Here is a 19,369-nt window from a genome sequence, read left to right as displayed (position 1 = left end):
GATGAAATTGTGGATGAATAGAATACAGCAGTCACACGGCAGTGAATTAGATCAGGCCAGTCGTGCTGCAGTTGCGAAAAAATGCAAAAATAATCTATTGAATGAAAATCACAGTGGAATAAAATGGATTTTGGCGGGTAAGAGTACAGCTTCCGATATTTTAATAACTGGCTATGTAATGTTATACACCATCTGTATGCGTATCTGAATGCAGCTACTCTACTAAACTTAATACTTTTAAGTCCAAACCCAGTGAGAGAGAAGAAACGGAAATCCTCTGGTAACATTTTTGAAAGAAACACAGAGGAAAACCAAGCACTAAAGATCCTTTGGAACCAGATCAATTTGATCATCACCTTATGTAAGCTCAAAGGAAGTATCAGGAATGTCAGATGCTTCAATAAGAAAGGAAGCAGTAGTTTTTCTCAATACATACTGACGGAAAGAAAGACAGGGATATTGAAGACCACCTACTGGAACATACAGGAGATGCTAAATCACTTTGATAAATAATCAAAGTGATGGTTCTTGAGATCAAATTACTAGGAAAGATCCATTCAGTTTTTATTTACCTTCAAATATCAAAAAGGATCAGACTTGTGTATACTAATGCAGTCGAATTTGGCAGTCCTATCTGACTTTTTTTAGACATAGGAGTGACATGGTGATTTCCAGTGATTCCATTGCAGCAGTAGACACAATGAATTTAAGACCAGGCCTGTGGCAGCTGTAAAAACAACAATAGCTGTGTGCAGATTACATAAATCGAAATGCAGCGTTGAGGTTTATATAGACACATTTTGCACGTATGAAAAAAAATGGATGAAACAGCAAAGAAAATTGAGGAAAAATAAACAACAACAAACAAATCCTCAGAGAACATTATGAAATATCACATGAAATGATAGGAACTGTGATGAAAACAGACACAAAAAACAAGCCAGAACAAACAAAACACAGGCATTTTTCAGATATGTGTGGATAAAAAAAAAAGAATAAATAAAAACTTGCTCTCAAATGTCTATGGGTTATTAATACCTTTTAGTGGATGTAGGGATGTTGATACTGAAACATTGGGCTTGAATTAAAAGTTGCATTGTTATGAACTTATTTGAGAGGGTCTCATGAAAAATAGCCATGATGTAGTCATTTCCTCCAATGTGCTTCCACCCTTGATATAACAAAATTTCCATTCATCATCTAAGGTGAGGTGTAGAATGAACTTAATAGCAATGAAGGCCCCATGGGCATATGAGGCTTAGGTAAGCAGTGACAGCATGATGATAGATGAATTTTGCATGGGTGATGTGTATTACCCACAGCACACCTCTGGTTGGAGACGGGTTCCACGTGGGTTGGAATACGCATCGTATCCTGCAGATGTAATTGGGCCACAAGTCTTAGGATATGGAGGATTTGGTTTAACTACTACAAATACAGAGAGGTTAAAACAGTATTTCACAGTGCAACCTCAGACCTTCTGACTGTTCCTCACCTGCACAACATTTGTCTTCAGTACAAATCATCATCAGTGTTTTAATGTCTCAGTGGCTCTGAATAACCAGCTAATAAAGCAGATAGCAGAATATCCATTTACAGAACACATGACCCTCTAAAAAGGCAAAAGATAGACCTCCAGGACTATAGCGATGTTTGGAAAAGATCTGTCATGAGGGACACTCTAAGTTATAACATTTTACTTTACACATTTTCTTTGGGGCCAAAAGGGGATCCTATTTGTAAAGTGTTGGATTTATCAGACATGTGCAAAACCCTTGATAAATGCATATTTTCACTACGAGGTGTTGCATGTGTTCAGGACAATTGTCTCAGGGTATGTCAGCATTGCCCTTTTGCACATTGGCACATGCTTCACCACCCCTGAAATTACAAACCACAACCAATGACTTTTTTTGTTGCTTGATTGTTTGCAGTCCCCCTTCTTGAATGACAGGTGGAATAAGCTCAAGCACCCCTTGCAACCCGAACTACTGGATGAACCGTATAGATCAGGGGACTCAGAGTCGGGGCCCGCAGGCCAATTGTGGCCCTGGGTAAAATATTTTATGGCCCCCTGCCAAAAACCTAATTCTTTGTGTTAGTGCGGCCCGTGCGTTTTTCTCACAGCATCTGGAGGTTTTATACAGTGGGTTTCGAAAAAATGAAAAAGCAACTTACCAATGTATTTTTTTGCTTCAAAATTTGAAAACAAAATGACTTTTTGATGAAAAAAAAACAGTCTAGTGACATTGCTAAAACGATCTTTTCTTTTCTTATTTCTATGAAAACCACAAAAATAATACCAAAAAAAAAGAAAAAATGGGCAAAATAAAAAAGTGAAAAGATTGATTTAATAACCAGAATAGCCACCATTGGCCTTGTAAACATTGTACCGCTTCTTATACATGCTGCCAATCAATTTTCTAAAAGATTCTAGTGGTATATCTTCCCACAGTGACAAGATCAACAATATGTTTAGGGTGTAATTTCATTAATTTTTTTTTGATATTCATTTCTTATATTAATTCGTCCTTTATTTTTTTATAGGACAGTTCATTACATATTAATGTTTTTATAATTTACCCATTTGCCTCCTTTACATTAAAACAAAGGAAAAATTTGGTCTTAGTGTTACTTCTAGGTAATGGTTTTATTCGTCCTTCCCCCTTGACATCAAATTAGGTTGTATGTGGCCTCCGGACCAAAAGGAGTTCGACACCCCTGGTATAGATAATAAATGAATTAATTAAATTGACCAATTGATTTATTGGTTGGTTGATTGATTGATGTCTTTTACAATCATCTCGATGTTATTTGAATTAATGTTTTTTTTTATATATTTTCCAATCCCCATCTCATAATTGTAAACTCTCCATGAAAACAATCATGCCAATGATTATTATTTTTATTCTGTTAGTATAGAGACCAAGTGAAAATTTGGGGCAGGGCGGTTGTCACCGATGAAATTGGCGAGTTAAGTGCAAAAAACAAAAATCCTGACAGTTTTCTAGGTATGGACGTGTACTATTGACATCCGGGCGCAGGGAGGCAGCAGCGCGCTCTCGACACTCCTTTTGTGACGTAAGAGGAAGAAGAGAAAACCTCGTCTGACTGGTTTCCTGGCGACATCCAATCAGATTGTTAAACGCTCGGAAGGACTCCGATTTAAATCTTGGGTGGCGGTTTTTGATTCTTTCCTGAAATTAGATGCAATTTATTATTTCGGCTTTAAGGCAAATCACAAAGAAACAGCGCTGACACTCAAGTAACGTTTTTTTTTATAGATGGAAGCGAGATTTGATGTTCCAGTGTCTACAACTAAGTTCTGCGTGTTCGCTCGGTAACGACGTCCCACTTAGCTCTTCATTTTTTCCAAAGTAAGCAAAGTAAGGAGCAGGAGTTAACATGGAGTCCAGAATGTCCAGACTTCTCGTCGGGCTCTCTGTTCAGATCAGTCGCAGTGATGGTAAGCCAATGTCGATCTCAAAATTGAAATTCAACCGAAAAATGTGTCCAAAAAAGGGAGATTTGTTGTTGTGTTTATGTTCACCAGGACGAGTCCACCTCGCCACGGTGAAATCCGTTGATTGCGTCAAATCCACGGTGATGGCCGAGTGGCAGGAGAGGGACAGGTGTCGAGGGAAAGAGGTCTGTTACAACTTTTATCCCTGTCTCTGAAATAAAGTTCAGAATATTTTGTGACGAAGCAGCTATCCTCTTGGCTCTGTGTGTTCCTGCTGTAGGTCGACGTGAGCGAGTTGTGTACTCTTAATCCAGAACTTTTGCAGCATATTAATGCTGTCACTAACAAACCTGCCGAGCCCATCACACTTGCTCCAGAGCGGGTAAGTATTACCTTACATTCAGTGAATAATGTTGAACTTATTAACATGCACAGGATGAATCAGTGCTAAGTGAAAGGAAACTGTTTCTATAGTGATCTTAAAGATAGGTTTGATTTACTGGTTCTGAACAATGCTTTGTTTTGACTTAATGAGCACAGAGGCTGCAATAATATTTTTCATCTGCTGTTTCACCTTCCACGGTTGCTCGGTCCCACAGAAGTACGAAGGCCGACTGCGCTCGTCCAGAATTCCTGCTCCAGCCACTTGTACGTACATAACTTCTGTTGGTTTAACTTTTCTTGCCCAGTAGTTTGTTTTCTAAATTATGTGTTTTCCCTTAAAAAGCCTCTGCTCCAGCAGCCACCAAAGCTGAAGAGTCAGGTTGGCAAGGCATCCATGTTGTTCTCTCTAAATTAAACAACTCATTCACGTGTCCTTCCTGCTTAAATATGGTGCGGGTAGAATTGCAGAGGAAGCCACAATATTGGGAGAGGTGCATGAAGGTCAGGCATCCGTGCTGATTGTAACTGATCTTTCGCTTGACTGACAATAGGGGTGCTTAACAACAAATCAGGGTAATGGGTACCTCTTACATGCAGCATTATCTGCATTTATTGATTAAAGGACCAGTTAGACACCACTATCAACCCCTTTTAGCTATGAAACTGTCAACTTGTAATGGTGGGTAAGGCCAAATGCCACTTCATTGAAAACTCATGAGAGCCATTAACACATGGTTAGTTCTCCTGTTACCTAGAACTACATTTGTGGCAACTGGTGAATCCTTTTAAACCTATGACACTGGTCCTCTAATCTGAAACCAATTTATCATCCGATACATTTTACAATCTGCTGTCACAAATGATAAATGAGTTGTCACTTCAATAATGGCTTAGCAAGAAACACTAATGCCATTTAATTCTTAATCCACATGTGCTATTTGTGTTCACTGCCACCCGGGGCCTCTAAAGAATTGTGTATCTCGAAAAGAAATTTATCATTTAGACCCTGTGAATCAGAAGACTAGGGATTGTGATTTAGATTTGCAAATTCATGAGCCCCGTACTTAACCGTTCTTACATCAAAATACATAAAAACCTAGTTTTTTTTACCTTGGATGTTTTTTTTTTCTTATTTTCAGTTGCCCCTCGATCTTTGGCCAGGCAGACATGTATGTTCCAGGTTCCGGCCCCTGTTTCAGCACCAGTAGTGAACCTGCCCTCTGAGGCAAATACAGAGACAGTTCACCCTGATCTATCACCTTCAACAGTCCTAACTAGCTCTGGTTGGTACTCAGTTCTGGAAGTACAAATGAGGGCTATTTTTGTAAAGCACAACATTTTGAACAGGAGCATATAAACAAATAAATATTTTGTTGTGTTTTTATTTTTTTTTCCAAACGTGATCAGCTCCTCTTTTTTTTTTACAAACATATTTATGACAATATTGATATGCACTTGCAGTGATGAAATTAGCCGAACTCTCCAACATTCCTTTCAGTTTCATTCACATTAACATTTTAGTTTATGCACATTTAGAATTTGCATATTGGGACAGAATAATATGTAAAGTGAATATGTTTTCATTTTCTGTAAAGGAATTCCCAACCAGCAGCAAAGAAAGAACGAGACCAAACAAGCATCAGCATTGCCTTTTTTGCGTGAGGCCAGAAAGGAAAATGATGAACCAGAGAAAATCCCTCCACCTGCATCTAAAGGTCAGTTATGGGTTGCATTAGGGTTTTCAGTTTCACTTGATTTTGCTTCTCATACCCCCCAAATTTATTGGCAATAAATAATTGTAAAAAAAAATCTCTCTCTCTCACTCTAAATATTTCAAAAGATACTTATTATTGCTCTTCAGGGATCGCCACAGCAAATCAACCACCTCGATTTAATCCTATTCTCTGTGTCCTCTTCTCTCACACCAACCAACCTCATTTCCTCTTTTACTACATCCATAAATCTTCTCTTTGGCCTTCCCCTAGACCTGGCAGTTCCAAACCCAGCTTCCGTCTACCAATGTATTTACTCCTCATATTCCTTTTATTCCGAGGTTCTACTGTTTAGAATTCAATGGACAGCAAAGAAAAGTTTCATTAAACAGGGAAACATGTTTTCTTACTGTGCGCATGCAATAAACAGTCTTGAATTTTAACAAATACAGTCGGCCAAAATGAGTGACTCCTGTAAGTGTCAGCTGTGATTAGATATAAAAGGGCAGCAATGTGGCTGGTACATGGTCTTGATTCAAAAACAATCAATATTCTTCAATATCAAAATATGGCAATTGATTATTGTTTTTAATAATATGAAACAAATCACATGCTTCTATAACCTTACAGGGAGAAGGAAATCAGTGGCTCCCCAAGAATTCAACAAAGCCAACAAAAGGCTTTCTAGTGTTATTAAACCTCCTGACGTGCAGACAAAAAGGGGAAAGGTGATGCTCTCTATATTGACTACCATTTTTTTTTTTTTTTTTTTTTTGTCCAAATTAAGAATTGTGTTGAACCCTCCCATTTCTCCCACACCCTTTCTTTCCATTTCAGTTTGGAGAGCTGTCACGGCCAAACCAGAAGTTCTATGAAATGATCCAAGACTTCAGAGAGACCTTAGAAATAATCCCCCTGTCCACCACTGATCTGGTAAGTACAGACTTAAGAACCTTCTGCCGTCATTGAGTAAGTCAACTGTAATGCAATTTGCAATTTATCCACTAGGCATTATTCTACATTTTATCTATTTTCAGATTGAGCCTTACAGAATTTGTGTGTGTGTTCGCAAAAGACCCCTTAACAAGCAAGGTAGGTTCAATAATATGTAAAACTGTGGTCTTGACCAAAAGTATTCTTTTCCATATGCCTCCACATCAACTGAGGCTTGAAGTGTCAAAGTTGTGGGTACTGTTCGTTTTATCATTGTTTCTATGAATCCTCAGAAGAACTCTAAAATTGTATGCATCAGTCATACTAAGTGCAGTAGATTAATTGGAGACCCAAAATAACCAAATGTGTGAATGGATGTCTCCAGGCTAGCAAAAAGCAATTTGACAATGCATTAATATGATTCATAATGTAACTAAAACTACTGGTCAGCATAAAAATTGAGTGAAATCAAGATGATTGATCATCCGCTCTACCCTCATCTGTAAAACTTGGCGTGAGCCTAACATGGTCAGCATTAAACAATATGACAAAAGCATTTAATGGAAAAGCATATTCCCTGCAAAGCCTTATTCTGTGATATCAAACTAATAATGGTCAGTTAAATTGAAGCTCCATCCATCCATCTTCCCCCACTTGAAGATCTGCAGAGCTTTTATGTGTATTTATTGTAAAATCAGCCCTATATGGGATGAGTCTGAACTAACAGAAACATATCTTGACCAGCTACCAGATGCAAATTTGTTTCAATTTCTTTCAAGCTTGGCTAAAAAGAAAGTTTTCCTGTCTGTTCCTAGAGATGAATAAGAAAGAGATAGATGTGGTTTCAGTCCCTGGAAAGGGGTCTTTGGTGGTCCATGAGCCAAAACACAAGGTTGACCTGACCAAGTATTTGGAAAATCAGATGTTCCAGTTTGACTACTCCTTTGATGAGACTACCACCAATGAGCTGGTTTACAGGTAATTACCCTTTTTTCCCTTTTCTTAAACAAGCTAGTAAAGATATACATGTTTGTAATTTATTCAGTGGCATGCTTAAAGTTTCATCTTGTAAAAGACCTAAAGCAGAAGTTGTTCAATTAGGGCATTTATTTGTTTATTTCAGGTTCACTGCCAAACCTCTTGTGCAGTCCATCTTTGAGGGTGGGATGGCAACATGTTTTGCCTATGGCCAGACAGGAAGTGGGAAAACTCATGTATGAGTACATTTGTATTTTCATCGGTTGCATGTGTTTTATTGGGTCTGTCTGTTTATTTTTAACAGATAATTTCTCTCTCTAGACAATGGGAGGTGATTTTACTGGGAAGCAACAGAATAGCACTAAAGGAATCTATGCCTTGGCAGGTAGGACCTGCACGTTGTGTGCACGCTTTGGTTTTATCTTCATCTGTATTAGTTCCACTTATCCAGCATAGACAGCTTGCTCTCAAAGTGTGTATGTGTGTATGTATTAAATCATGTATTCATTATAAAATAATATTGACTTGAACTCCTTGAATTATCTGACTTTTCTTAGCTCACGATGTTTTTGCATATCTCAATCACAAGAGGTATGCACATCTGGAACTCTCTGCATACGTGAGCTTCTTCGAGATATACAATGGCAAAGTAAGAAGTCACTCTTCCTCATCCATGACCGTTTTTGTTGAACATGTTTATATAAAATTTAAACAGTAAATTTCAAGTTACTCATGAAGTTGACATCTGCCTTCTTCGGGGGGGAAAAGGTGTACGACCTTCTGAACAAGAAGGCCAAGCTTCGTGTTCTGGAGGATGACCGTCAGCAGGTTCAGGTGGTGGGGCTCGAGGAGGTCTATGTGTCTACAGCAGAGGAGGTTATTAAAATGATACAGACTGGCAGTGCATGCAGGTAAGAGTGTGTTAAGAGAGACTCAGTATATGCAGTGATATTTTCACACCTAAACTGGACAGATTTCAGATGATAACTGCTTTGTGGTGTTGACAAGATATTGAATTACTTAAAGGAATAAGAAAGATGCTCCTCTCGTTTCAGAACATCGGGCCAAACTTCAGCCAATGCCAACTCATCTCGCTCACATGCTATCCTCCAGATTGTCCTAAGACAAAATGACCGTGGCACCACACTACATGGAAAGTTTTCATTGGTTGATTTGGCTGGCAATGAGCGGGGAACAGACGTTAGCAGCAATGACCGTAGCACTTTGGTTGAGACTGCAGAAATCAACCGCAGTCTCCTGGCTCTCAAGGTAGAGGGAAATAAATTGTCTCCATTGTTTGAGTGATTCACAGTAAATACTTTTACCTGTTACAGTGATGTTCTTTTTTAGTCTTAAGAATATGCCAAACAAGTAATGTTTAGTAAACCTCCCTTACTTAAGTATGAATATTTTGAAAGTCACCCTACTATAATTGATATGTGACAGTTATATGAGGCTCTACACTTGTCAAGAATTATCAAAGATCTTTAAGGAGCTTAAAGGAGTAGAATTTTCTTTCTGTGTGCATCTTTAAACTTTTTTACTGCAGTGATAAGTTATTTGTTGTCTCATGCAATGACTCTTGAGAGCCAGCTGTTCAGTCCCTGACTTCTCTCCGTAGGGTCCTATTATGGTCAGTGGCATAATTGTAAAATCTGAGTTAGTCCATTAGACTTGGAGTCATCGTAAAGGACCAACGAATTAAAGTAGGCCCCTGCGGTAGTTACTGGCCATGCAGTCTTGAGCATAAGCATAAGCATATATAGGACTCGACAGAAAGTAGTTTCAGTTTTACTTGTGAAGCAGTTATCTGTTGACAGACCATCAGCTTCTATCCTTACAACTGGCTATCGCAATGAGGTGCTTTCAGATGTGAAATGGTGGGTTTTTTTAGTTTGCACTGATCCATGAAATGATGACATTCGAGTATCAGTCAGGCCCACCTGTAAGTAAAATACCAAGCGGACTTAAATGAAGTATTAGGGGGTAGGACTGTGAGATGTGTTGAAATCATATCCCACATATCTAACTGGGCCATGTGTTCACGCTTGTCCCCTAGGAGTGCATTCGCTCACTTGGAAAAAACAGTGATCACATTCCTTTCAGAATGAGTACTTTGACAAAAGTTCTGAGAGATTCCTTCATCGGTGAAAAGTCTAAAACTTGCATGGTAAGAACATGGTATTTTCTCATGTAGTTCCTTGTAGGGAATGAAGTACTCAGATACTACTTAATTATTATTCTTTTGTGCTTCCAAGTAAACAATAGTCTGTCATGCTGTAGTTAGTAAGGTGAAAATTTGTCACTCAAAGATGTTAAACTAAAAGTAATATATTGATATTTGTATAGATATAGAATTTATTTAGTCTTCTCTCCCCATAGATTGCAATGGTGTCTCCAGGAATGGCTTCATGTGAATATACAATGAACACACTACGTTATGCGGACAGGTAACAAATTTTCAATTCCTTATTGCTAGCAAGAGCTTATGGCATCAAGATTTATACATTTAGTCTGTTCAACATGAGCCGTTTTTTCTGTAAATGCTGTATTCTTAATTAGTTTAACAAAGAAATTCATGTATACATAAGACAGATTTATTTGTTTTCCCCAGAGTGAAAGAACTGAACAGTAATTCCAAAGCCAGGGGAGGAGTCAAAGCTCAAGAGCCTATAAATAGCTCTTCAGAAGAGGTCAGCTCATAAAACTCCTATCTAAAAAGTTTAAAATGATTGATTTCAGTTATACTTCATATATAGTTTGGTTTTGTGTGTTCAAGGAAACTGTTGTGGACACCAGTGTGTATGATGCCATCAACAATGTCGTAGAGCTGGAGGAGAATGTTTTTGCTGAGCTTCAGGTATAGTTTTATTCATCCATTTTTTTCCCCCCTCATGTTTCATTTCAATCAACCAGTCTGATTCCATTCCTCATATTCCTATCCACTCCTCCCCAGAGAGCAAATGAACTTGTCAAAGCAATGGGACAAACTTCTTATAACATCGAGGCAGGACTTCCTCACCTGATGGATTACTCTCACAAGTTATTAGGTTTGTGAAAATTTAACTTCCTTCTTTTTTTTGAAGTAACTAATACAATACAATATTCATTTTTGTCATCTGGTGCTCCACTTTTAACAGTATTTCTGTATTTCTGCATGATCATGGCTTTTTTTTATTGATGATAGGTTATTTATCCCTTACCAGCAGCAGGTCATGGTTAATAAATGTATTTTGCATTTTGCTAAATATTTTTCATATTTTAGTGTGTTCTGATTTAATGAGACAAAAAAAGTACTGTGTTAATTCAGTAACATGTCATCTGCAGACACAGTACTGGCATTGCAGTCAGCTGTGGATCAGGAGAGAATGGCAAGGATGCATCACTGATACCAACTGATCCAGATGAACCATATTATCTTTTGATGTGATCGTGGATTTTACCCTCATAATTAGGTTGTATTAAATAAAAGTAACACTGAGATTAACTTGTTGTAAACGTGCATTAAAATTATGAACATTTCTCTGCTGTAGATGTTTTCTTTCTCCCTACGGATTGTTGAATGCAGGTGTATTCTTTTTTTTTTTTTTTAAAACGATCCACCTACCAACTCTTAATGGAGTTCCTAGAGGGGGACTTCAACACTCACCTGGGCAGCAACAGTCCCCCCCAATCTGACCCATAGTGGTGTTTTGTTGCTGGACTTCTTTGCTTATCATGGATTGTACACAACAAACACCATGTTCAGACATATAGGCACAAACACACCTTAGGCTGCGGTTCAGCGATCAACTTTGTGGTCATGCCAGCAGACTTGATCTGGACACTGATGAAGAGGGGGCAGAGTTGTTGGCTGATCACAAGATCGATTAGTCCGGGAACCTTGGTGTGGACTCCTCTTTCTTGGGCTAAAGTTGTCAAGATAGATAAAAAGCTCCTTGGTGGCAGGGTCCCAGGGTTGAATGAAATCCTTCCTGAGTTCCTTAAGGCACTTGATGTTGTAGGGCTGTCCTGGCTGACACCCCTCGGTAACATTGTGCAGAAGGTAAGAGCAATGCCTCTAGATTGGCAAACTGGGGTATTGATCCCCCTCTTTAAAAAGGGATCAGAGGGTGTACTCCAACCATAAGGGGATCCTCAGCCTCCCTGGAAAAGTTCTCGGTTGCTGTAGAGCATCTGCCAGGTCGTTGAACCTCAGGTCCAGGAGGAGCAGTGTGGTGGACCAGCTCCACACCCTCAACAGGTGGTTGTAACTCAGCCAGGGCTGCCCTTTGTTACCAAATCTGTTCCGAACATTTATAGAAAGAATTTCTAGGTGCAGCCAGGGTATTGAAGGGATCCAGTTTGTTGGCCACAGGATTGAGTCTGCTTTTTGCAGGTTATGTGGTTCGGTTGGCTTCATCAGACCGTTTTCTCCAGCGCACATTTGAGCAGTTCGCAGCCAAATGTGAAGAGGCCGGGATGGGGATCAGCTCCTTCCTATCCAAGACCATGGTTCTCAACAAGAAAAGGGTAGAGTGCCCACTCTGGGTTGGAGAAGAGGCTTCTTGTGGAGGAGTTCAAGTATTTCAGGGTCTTGTTCACAAGTGAGGGAAAGATTTAAGACAGAAGACCGAAAGAACAAATTCACAAATCTGGCAATAAGTTTTGCACACAGGGTGACCTGTCCCTCCCTTGAGTACAGGTTGAGGAGTTTGGCCATCCGGGAGGGGCTCAGAGTAGAGTCACTGCTCCTCCATGTGAGGAGAATTCAGACGAGGTGGCTTGGGCATCTGATCAGGATGCCTCCAGGACCATCCCTGGTGAGGTGTTCCGATCATGTCCAACTGGGGGGAGGCCCCGGGGAAGTTCAGGACATACCGGACGGAATATGTCTCTAGGCTGGCCTGGGAATGCCTCGGGAACACCCAGGAGAGCCACACCAAGTGGCCAGGGAGAGGGAAGCCTGGGCCTATCTCTGGCTGATGCCCATGTGACCTGACCCAAGATAAGCTGCAGAAGATGGATAGAGGGAAATCTAACTACTACAAAATTATTTTTGACTGATTTTGCAATGGCTACCGAACGTTTTAGGCACTATATATGGGAATGCCAAAGTCAATAACAGGTTTTGAAACCGCGTGCTCAGTAAACCGCCCGAGCAGCAGGGGGTGCTAAAGGTGCCGACTAGTTGTATTTAAATTCAAGATTAGAGCAAGAGGAAAAGGAGGGACCAACCAGCAACGAAATCAGCCGATTAAGCGCTAACACTCAGCTAAGACTAAACGAAAGGCGATGAAGTGGTTACGTTTTTCCGTCCTCCTCTTGGGGCTTTTCTCTCTGTGCTGTGATACATCTGGTGACAGCAGCGGGGTGAAAAAAATGAAGATGCAGTTTGCTGCGGGTCCTCTTCTCAAATTTCAGATTTGGTAAGACGAGTGGAAATCTGGCGACTCATTGTATGGTAGCTAACCCTGGGCTAACTGCACCGAGAGCCAAAATGTGTAAAAGTTAATGGAAAGAGGATACAAATTGAATATTTCATCTACGTAGATACGTTAATGTTACCGCAGTCATGAATTGCCATATACATTATTATTTTGGGGGAATGAATACGGGAAATGTTCAAATCCGGTTTTAGCTAGTTCCGGTTAATACGCCTGTCAAAACATGGCCCCGCGGACGCCGTCAAACGTATTTGTAACTCAAGTCAGGTTTGGGTTACTTCCGCATATTTGCCATACGTACGAATTTATTTCAGTTGAATTTCAAATAACTCTTATTGTCTTAGGTTTGGAATGGAAACGCTCGAAATAATTCACTGACTAATCCAAATGTCATCGACTTCGATTTATGTGTCGTGACATCAAGGTGCCTGTATTCAAGTTTTGACATTAATATGTATTAGATAGCCTTTCTACATAATTACTTTTTGTTCAGTATCACTCTGTCAAAATTATGTAATCATGAATGTAGTGTATTCCCTGTTTGATTTTAAAGTGCTATTTTTGAAAAGTGGAAGCAATTCAGTCTCAAGGTGGTTAACCAAATAAAGAGTCAGAAGTGGCTCCCAGAGGGGTCAGGCTTAAAGTAATCGATACTGTTACTTAGGGATGATATAGTTGATATAGTTCATGCCAAGTCCCTTGGCATTAACATCACCACAATACTTCACTAACACTTTCATGAAATAGATTATAATGTCAGAGTAGCTAGATGTGTAGCTATACCAAGGACAATGCCTACCTTATGTGTAAGTGGTGTAAAACATTTATGAACCTGTCACTGGAAATATGTTCTATGTAGGGCTGAAGCCCTAACCTCCAGTAAAGGGAAACTGTAATGCTTGAACTAGTTTTAAAAATTATAGCTCAAATTTCTGGCTACAGTTTTGTGAGGGCCCTCTTTGTGAGGGTCTCTTTCCAGCGTGACTCAGTCAATGCACAAAGCAAAGTTCATTAAAACATGGTTAATAATAGACCCCAGACATGTTCTTTCAAGTGCATGGGGAAAAATTTACACAACAGAATTACATGAAAACCCATGCAAGAGTTGGTCTTCATGACACTGAGAAGCCAGTGTGTAGTAAGCTGGGTTGGCTCAGAGAGACAGAACTTGAATTTTTTTTTTTCACACACCGCAGGACCACAGGGAGAGGCTTTTATTTTGAAGAAAGTCTTTCAATAAACTGTGTTAGTCTATTGTCATGACCACTTAAAAGGTAAATCAAACTTGACTCAGAATGTCACAAGCCTCACAAATGAACACTACCACTCACAACTACATCAAAATGTGAACACTACCACCTGTAACTACATCAGAATGTGACAAGAAAATGCATTAAACATGAATATTGGAGATCTAGTACGACGCTCAAAAGTCTGGCAGTAGTGCCACCAGTCGCATTGACTATACTTATTGCTACAATAGTATTACAGCTATGAAGAGGAGACCTGATTTAGTTTAAAATGTAATATTACAAAATGTCCTTTCCACATGTCCCAACATTTATGTTATTTTCTGTGGTTTCTCATTTCTCTGTATTTTTAACTGTATAATTTAGCTCATTTGAGTTGCTAACTGTGTCTGCCCTCATGCAGTATTTCCTGAGGGTACAAGCGGGTGTTTGAGGAGTACACGCAGGCCTTATACCAGCGGTACCCGGACATCCGCATTGAAGGGGAGAACTATCTCCCTGTGCCCATTTATCGGTGAGAAATTATCTTTCTTGTAAGAAATGGATTGTTAGAATATTGTATATGTTATTGTATTAAAGCAATCAAAGAACTTGCCCTTTTATCTTGATGAAAGAAATTTTATTGTGTAGAACAACAGACCAATCAGATCCTGTTTGACAAATAACAATATGAGAATTTAAGGGAAGATGCAGCCTACAGGTCCACTTCAAATCTCCACATGAGATAATTGCCATCACAGTGAAACACACTTTCACACCTAGAGCTACTTGTGTTTGTTTTTGCTCATTGTCAATAGTCTGTTTGTAGCTCAGTCAGTTGTACATTTTTAAAATGATCAAACCAGTAAGAACAAAATCATTGTAGTGACTGGATGCCATTGGTTGTTATTTAGAGCAAATGATAAGATTCATTTTCAACACCTCTATCATAACATTATTAATGAAATGATTTGATGGTGAACCGGTATTAGTGCCCCACTACTATGTGTGTTAACTCACTAATATGACTTGTTGTGACATTGAAGAATTTTACTATTTGAGCCAGGGCCCCCGACTCGCATATCTACTGTGAAAATAGGCCACGTAATCATTACCTGTCCATGTGTCATCTTGTCTGATGACAAATTTTAAAATGTTAAATACTTATGTGAGTTATAGCCCTTAAAATTATTTTTGAGCCTTTGATATATCATCGTTAAGAAGCTTGGTTTATTTCTCCTGTGCCAGCTCCTCTTAGACCATACAGTGTAGACAATGAAGATAATGATCATTGAAACGTCTGCAGTGCCATCGATGCATGTTTCAGTCGTATTTGTGGTTGCAGATTGCTGGCCTTTAATTTTTGTTTTGTTCCTCATGAGCTTCCAACGGTCATGACAGAAATAGTGCCAGTTGTTTGGTTGAAGACAATAGTTATTGAACAACTTTTCATGAAGTGAAATTATTGAAGAGCTGAAAAACTTGTCACACTTGGGGATACATGCAGAAATTAGTGGAAAAATGTGTAGACAGAAGCTTAAAATTTGTAGCCAGAGCAGGTACTGCTTTTTGGAGTCACTCTGCAGACTTTTTTTTTTTTTTTTTCTTATTTAGCAGCTTTTTTCTCCTGCTCACTAATAGTGAGAAGCATCATTTTGATCCACTGTTATTTGCAGTAAAATATATAAAGATTGAACTTGAAATTATATCTTTCAATGATGACATTTTCATAAATGTTTTCTAAAGTCTTTTTCCTCTCTCACCTAGTCACGTTGCTTCCTTCCTGTCTGTGTTCAAACTGCTGGTGATTGGGCTGGTAATTCTTGGCAGAGATCCATTTCCCTACTTTGGTATGCAAGCCCCAGGCATCTGGGAGTGGGGCCAGGGAAATAAGGTAAATAATTTTTTCAGGTATTTAGCTGTGTTAACTCTTTGAAAATGATAACGGACAACATGCCTTAGATAAGTTGCAAGTTGTGTACTGTAGAGTACCACTGCCAGGTAAGACCCAGGGGATCTAATTAGCAGCTTATCGAGGTCTTCAGCTTGTGCTTTTAAGTATTGTTTAGCTTCAATTCATTATCCCTCAAGTCAGAAACAAGCCAAAGGCTCAGAGGGCAATAGTTAATGATTCTGAGCAGATAAAGATAACTGTTGAGCTAATACTCTTTTTAGGAAGGCTTGTAGTCAGGAGTATTGTTATATTAACAGATAACACTCCACTTGCGTACACTGTCACATATTTAATCTATGGCTAAGTAGTTTTTTTTCATTTTTTTAATTAGATAATTACCAACCTCCACATGCTCAGATATTTTTGTAATTGTATTTAATAATAAGTATATATATTTTCATTTCCTCTATAGCCAGATTTTTTTTTTTAAGAATGGAATGTCTTTGTGAGGCCAATAAGTCACATCGACTGTCCAATCCTATGTAATTTAAGACTCCCATCATTTTGTGGGCCAATGAAAGCCGCCTGAACATGTTAATTTCCTGAAGCATCACCCCTTTATTGTCTGTGTTATGTTATTATAATTGATCAAAGAAAAATATATTTTATTACAAGTTGTCTTGCATTATTTGCATTCCGTGAATCAGATGGGATTCATTAAAGGGACCCCTGGTTAGCAAGATGTTATTGTCCTATTAGATCAATATTTGTACCTGCGACAGAAAAAATGCTAATAAAATCTTTCAACTATCTTAGTTTTTATATAATTGTAAAGAAATTGTTTCACTAGTAGGCCGCCATTGTTGTTAATGTCGCAATGCTGTCTGGGAAGTGACGTCACAAGGTTGATGCTTGGCTTGGTTCATTTTACTGTATGGTGCAAAAACATGTCATCTGTGTAACTTTTCCCATTGAACCTGTGTGAGATGTGAGCGAGGTGGAGAACACTGAAGACAGAGGTCACAATGAGCTAAAAAATGCGGATGAACAAAGATACGAAGAGGCAAGTGTTGGAAGTCACTCGTGTGTGCATGTGGCAACCACATTGCTATGCTAACACAGAACGAGCATCTATTGTGAGGAGCTCCACTTTCTGTCATCAACTGTTCACTGTAAACTTACAGACTGCTGTGTTGGCTGAGCAGGTAACTTGAGGTCAGCTTCCTCCACGATCATGCCTTGCCCTGTCTTTTGTCATCAGATGCTACTTCTGCAGTAGCGGGTTGTTGACATCCTCGCCGGAGAACATCCAGTGTCTCCTGTCTGTGGTGTTAATTTGAGTTGGCTTTGCTCGATTCCCGGGGACCTTTGCTTGCTTGTGAAAGAAAACTGTCGGCACAGCATTTGGCTTTAGTGTCCGTTTAAAACTGGCAGCACCCGTGCACTCTTTCAGCAGCTTAGCTCGGCTAAATGGGTCAAATGCTTTTGGAGAGAAGCGGGAAAGCACAACCACGGCTCCTAAGGAAGTTGTGTACATCCACAAGCAATTACCCAATCTTTTCTTCTCTTCTTGTCCTTTGGAAACCTCTGTAGAGTAGCATCATACCCCGTGTTTCACTTGGACTGGAAATTGCACCCAAAAGCAGCATAATGTGGCATTACTGTATATACTGACCGAGCTAAAGTGAACACTGGTGGGATGCCAAAGTTAACACAGGTAAACTGTATAAGTCATCCACCCATCATGCATTGCACTGGTAAAACAATGGCGGCAACACTGGGTTTAAGTTATGTTTTTTTAAAGAAATGATTTGTATGAAACAAACAGTAAAGAATATGTATCCCCATTATTCTGGTGGGGTTCTGTTTTTTTTTTTACAGCTTAAAATTGCATTGGCTAACATGGAACGAGCAAACCATCCAGAAAAATTATTGAGAAGTGTTACTGTCTACCTCTGCCAGAAACTGTAATTGCAACTAGATTTTTTTTTTTTTTTTTTTTTGGGTCATCATTTGTTTATTCCTACAGCACTTTTGACTTAGAACACAACACTTGGAACTTTGCCCGGGCATGTGAGAGCACGAATGACTATACCGTAAAGAGGGGAAAAGCTTTTACCCCCTGAAACGCTAAACACATTCCCTCCTGCCTTTCAGATATATGCCTGCATGATGGTATTCTTCCTCAGCAATATGATTGAAAACCAGTTAATGTCTACAGGAGCTTTTGAAATAACATTAAATGGTGAGTGTCAAGTTAAGTGGAGTTAAACCCTCCTTACTGTAGTATAGTAGTGATTAAGAGTTGGCAAATGTCTGAAAAATGTATAATTTTATGACCTTGCAACAGTACTTTAAATTGGAGAAAATAGGGTTTTGCATTTTTTCCCCACATTGTGTTGTACTTAAAATGGAATTATACAAATACATTTTCAGTTACAATATAAATAATTTACACTCTTCATATTTCTTGTATTTTGTTCAGTCGGTAGAAAATGCAGTGAACTGAGTTTGGTCTTCCTATAGATGTGCCAGTTTGGTCAAAACTGGAGTCTGGTCATCTGCCTTCCATGCAGCAGCTTGTGCAAATCCTGGACAATGAGATGAAGATGAACGTTCACATGAACACAAGACCACACCACCACTCCTAACCCATCTTCTAACTTTCCATCTGGAGCCACAAACCCCTCCATGTAATTAAAGACTTGTCCTTTGTGATTTAGTATGGACACTATTTTGCTGTTATAATAGCACCTCCTAATTTGTGGACCGATTTGGAATAAATGGTATTCATATTTACATTAACTTTCCATTGTTCTAGGTCTGAGATAGGTCTCTCAACGGGCTGTGAAGTGATGTTTATGAAGGTCTGCGCTGAAAGCAGGAGAACTGCTAGCACAGACTGGATGCTATTATCATTCTTCACAACGTCCCATAGAGACCAACTGCCCCTGACACCAGTGTGGGATCCATGGCTACAGTCCCAGCCATTTTGTCATTTTCTTGTACAATTCATTTATTATAGATTACATACACTAAGATGACATCAGTTGTCTTATACAGAAATAAATATTATAATTGGGTCTTATAGTCTTTTCCTTGTTACATATTGTTGACCTGTGTGAATTAAAGAAATTGTCATTTGTACTTCTGAGCCAAATGTAGAATTTAATGATCATCAAAAAAAGCAGCTCAACCTTGTAGAAATGACAACACTGAAAATGTCTTCACCGTGAGAGTAACGTTGGGAAATCATGTCTTGGAATGATTCTGAATAATATTTAATATTTACTTGGATGGAGCTCAAGATGATTAATAAAACTAATTGTAACTATTTCATTGGTGATTTT

The 19,369-nt window shown here is 39.0% G+C and overlaps 2 protein-coding genes across 4 annotated transcripts; both read left to right on the top strand.

Annotated features, from left to right (window-relative positions):
- The first annotated feature begins 3,186 nt into the window (after window positions 1–3,186).
- kif2c (kinesin family member 2C) lies at window positions 3,187–10,992 on the top strand. 3 transcript variants are annotated; one of them, XM_086173164.1, is made up of 22 exons: window positions 3,187–3,466; window positions 3,554–3,648; window positions 3,744–3,845; window positions 4,063–4,111; window positions 4,191–4,226; window positions 4,987–5,130; window positions 5,443–5,562; window positions 6,190–6,287; window positions 6,397–6,492; window positions 6,597–6,651; window positions 7,308–7,470; window positions 7,616–7,706; window positions 7,792–7,855; window positions 8,028–8,119; window positions 8,239–8,381; window positions 8,526–8,739; window positions 9,530–9,640; window positions 9,853–9,920; window positions 10,085–10,163; window positions 10,250–10,330; window positions 10,427–10,520; window positions 10,798–10,992. In XM_086173164.1, exons 1-22 carry the CDS (start codon window positions 3,406–3,408, stop codon window positions 10,857–10,859), a joined length of 2,118 nt encoding a protein of 705 aa, XP_086029290.1. In that variant the 5' UTR covers window positions 3,187–3,405; the 3' UTR covers window positions 10,860–10,992. The 3 variants fall into 3 exon arrangements, with proteins under 3 accessions (XP_086029290.1, XP_086029293.1, XP_086029294.1); XM_086173167.1 differs by lacking the exon at window positions 4,191–4,226; XM_086173168.1 differs by lacking the exon at window positions 9,530–9,640.
- Window positions 10,993–12,669: 1,677 nt separating this feature from the next.
- selenot1a (selenoprotein T, 1a) lies at window positions 12,670–19,353 on the top strand. The gene is made up of 6 exons (XM_086173163.1): window positions 12,670–12,878; window positions 14,550–14,660; window positions 15,893–16,019; window positions 18,177–18,264; window positions 18,546–18,712; window positions 18,841–19,353. The coding sequence occupies exons 1-5, from the start codon at window positions 12,745–12,747 to the stop codon at window positions 18,668–18,670; spliced, it is 585 nt and encodes a 194-aa protein (XP_086029289.1). The 5' UTR covers window positions 12,670–12,744; the 3' UTR covers window positions 18,671–18,712; window positions 18,841–19,353.
- Window positions 19,354–19,369: the final 16 nt, after the last annotated feature.

This window comes from Fistularia commersonii, chromosome 25 (genome assembly GCF_037954325.1).
Source record: "Fistularia commersonii isolate RoL2024-O1a breed Wild chromosome 25, RoL_Fcom_v1.0, whole genome shotgun sequence".
Classification (NCBI taxonomy): Eukaryota; Metazoa; Chordata; class Actinopteri; order Syngnathiformes; family Fistulariidae; genus Fistularia; species Fistularia commersonii.
This window is presented reverse-complemented; position numbering and strand designations above follow the sequence as displayed.

Bases quoted from the DNA above. Each gene is read 5' to 3' on its own strand.
- kif2c (XM_086173164.1), top strand. From the start codon at position 3,406: ATGGAGTCCAGAATGTCCAGACTTCTCGTCGGGCTCTCTGTTCAGATC. The intron at 6,493-6,596 runs GTAAGTACAGAC...ATCTATTTTCAG, and splicing joins CCCTGTCCACCACTGATCTG to ATTGAGCCTTACAGAATTTG. The intron at 10,164-10,249 runs GTCAGCTCATAA...TGTGTGTTCAAG, and splicing joins TAAATAGCTCTTCAGAAGAG to GAAACTGTTGTGGACACCAG.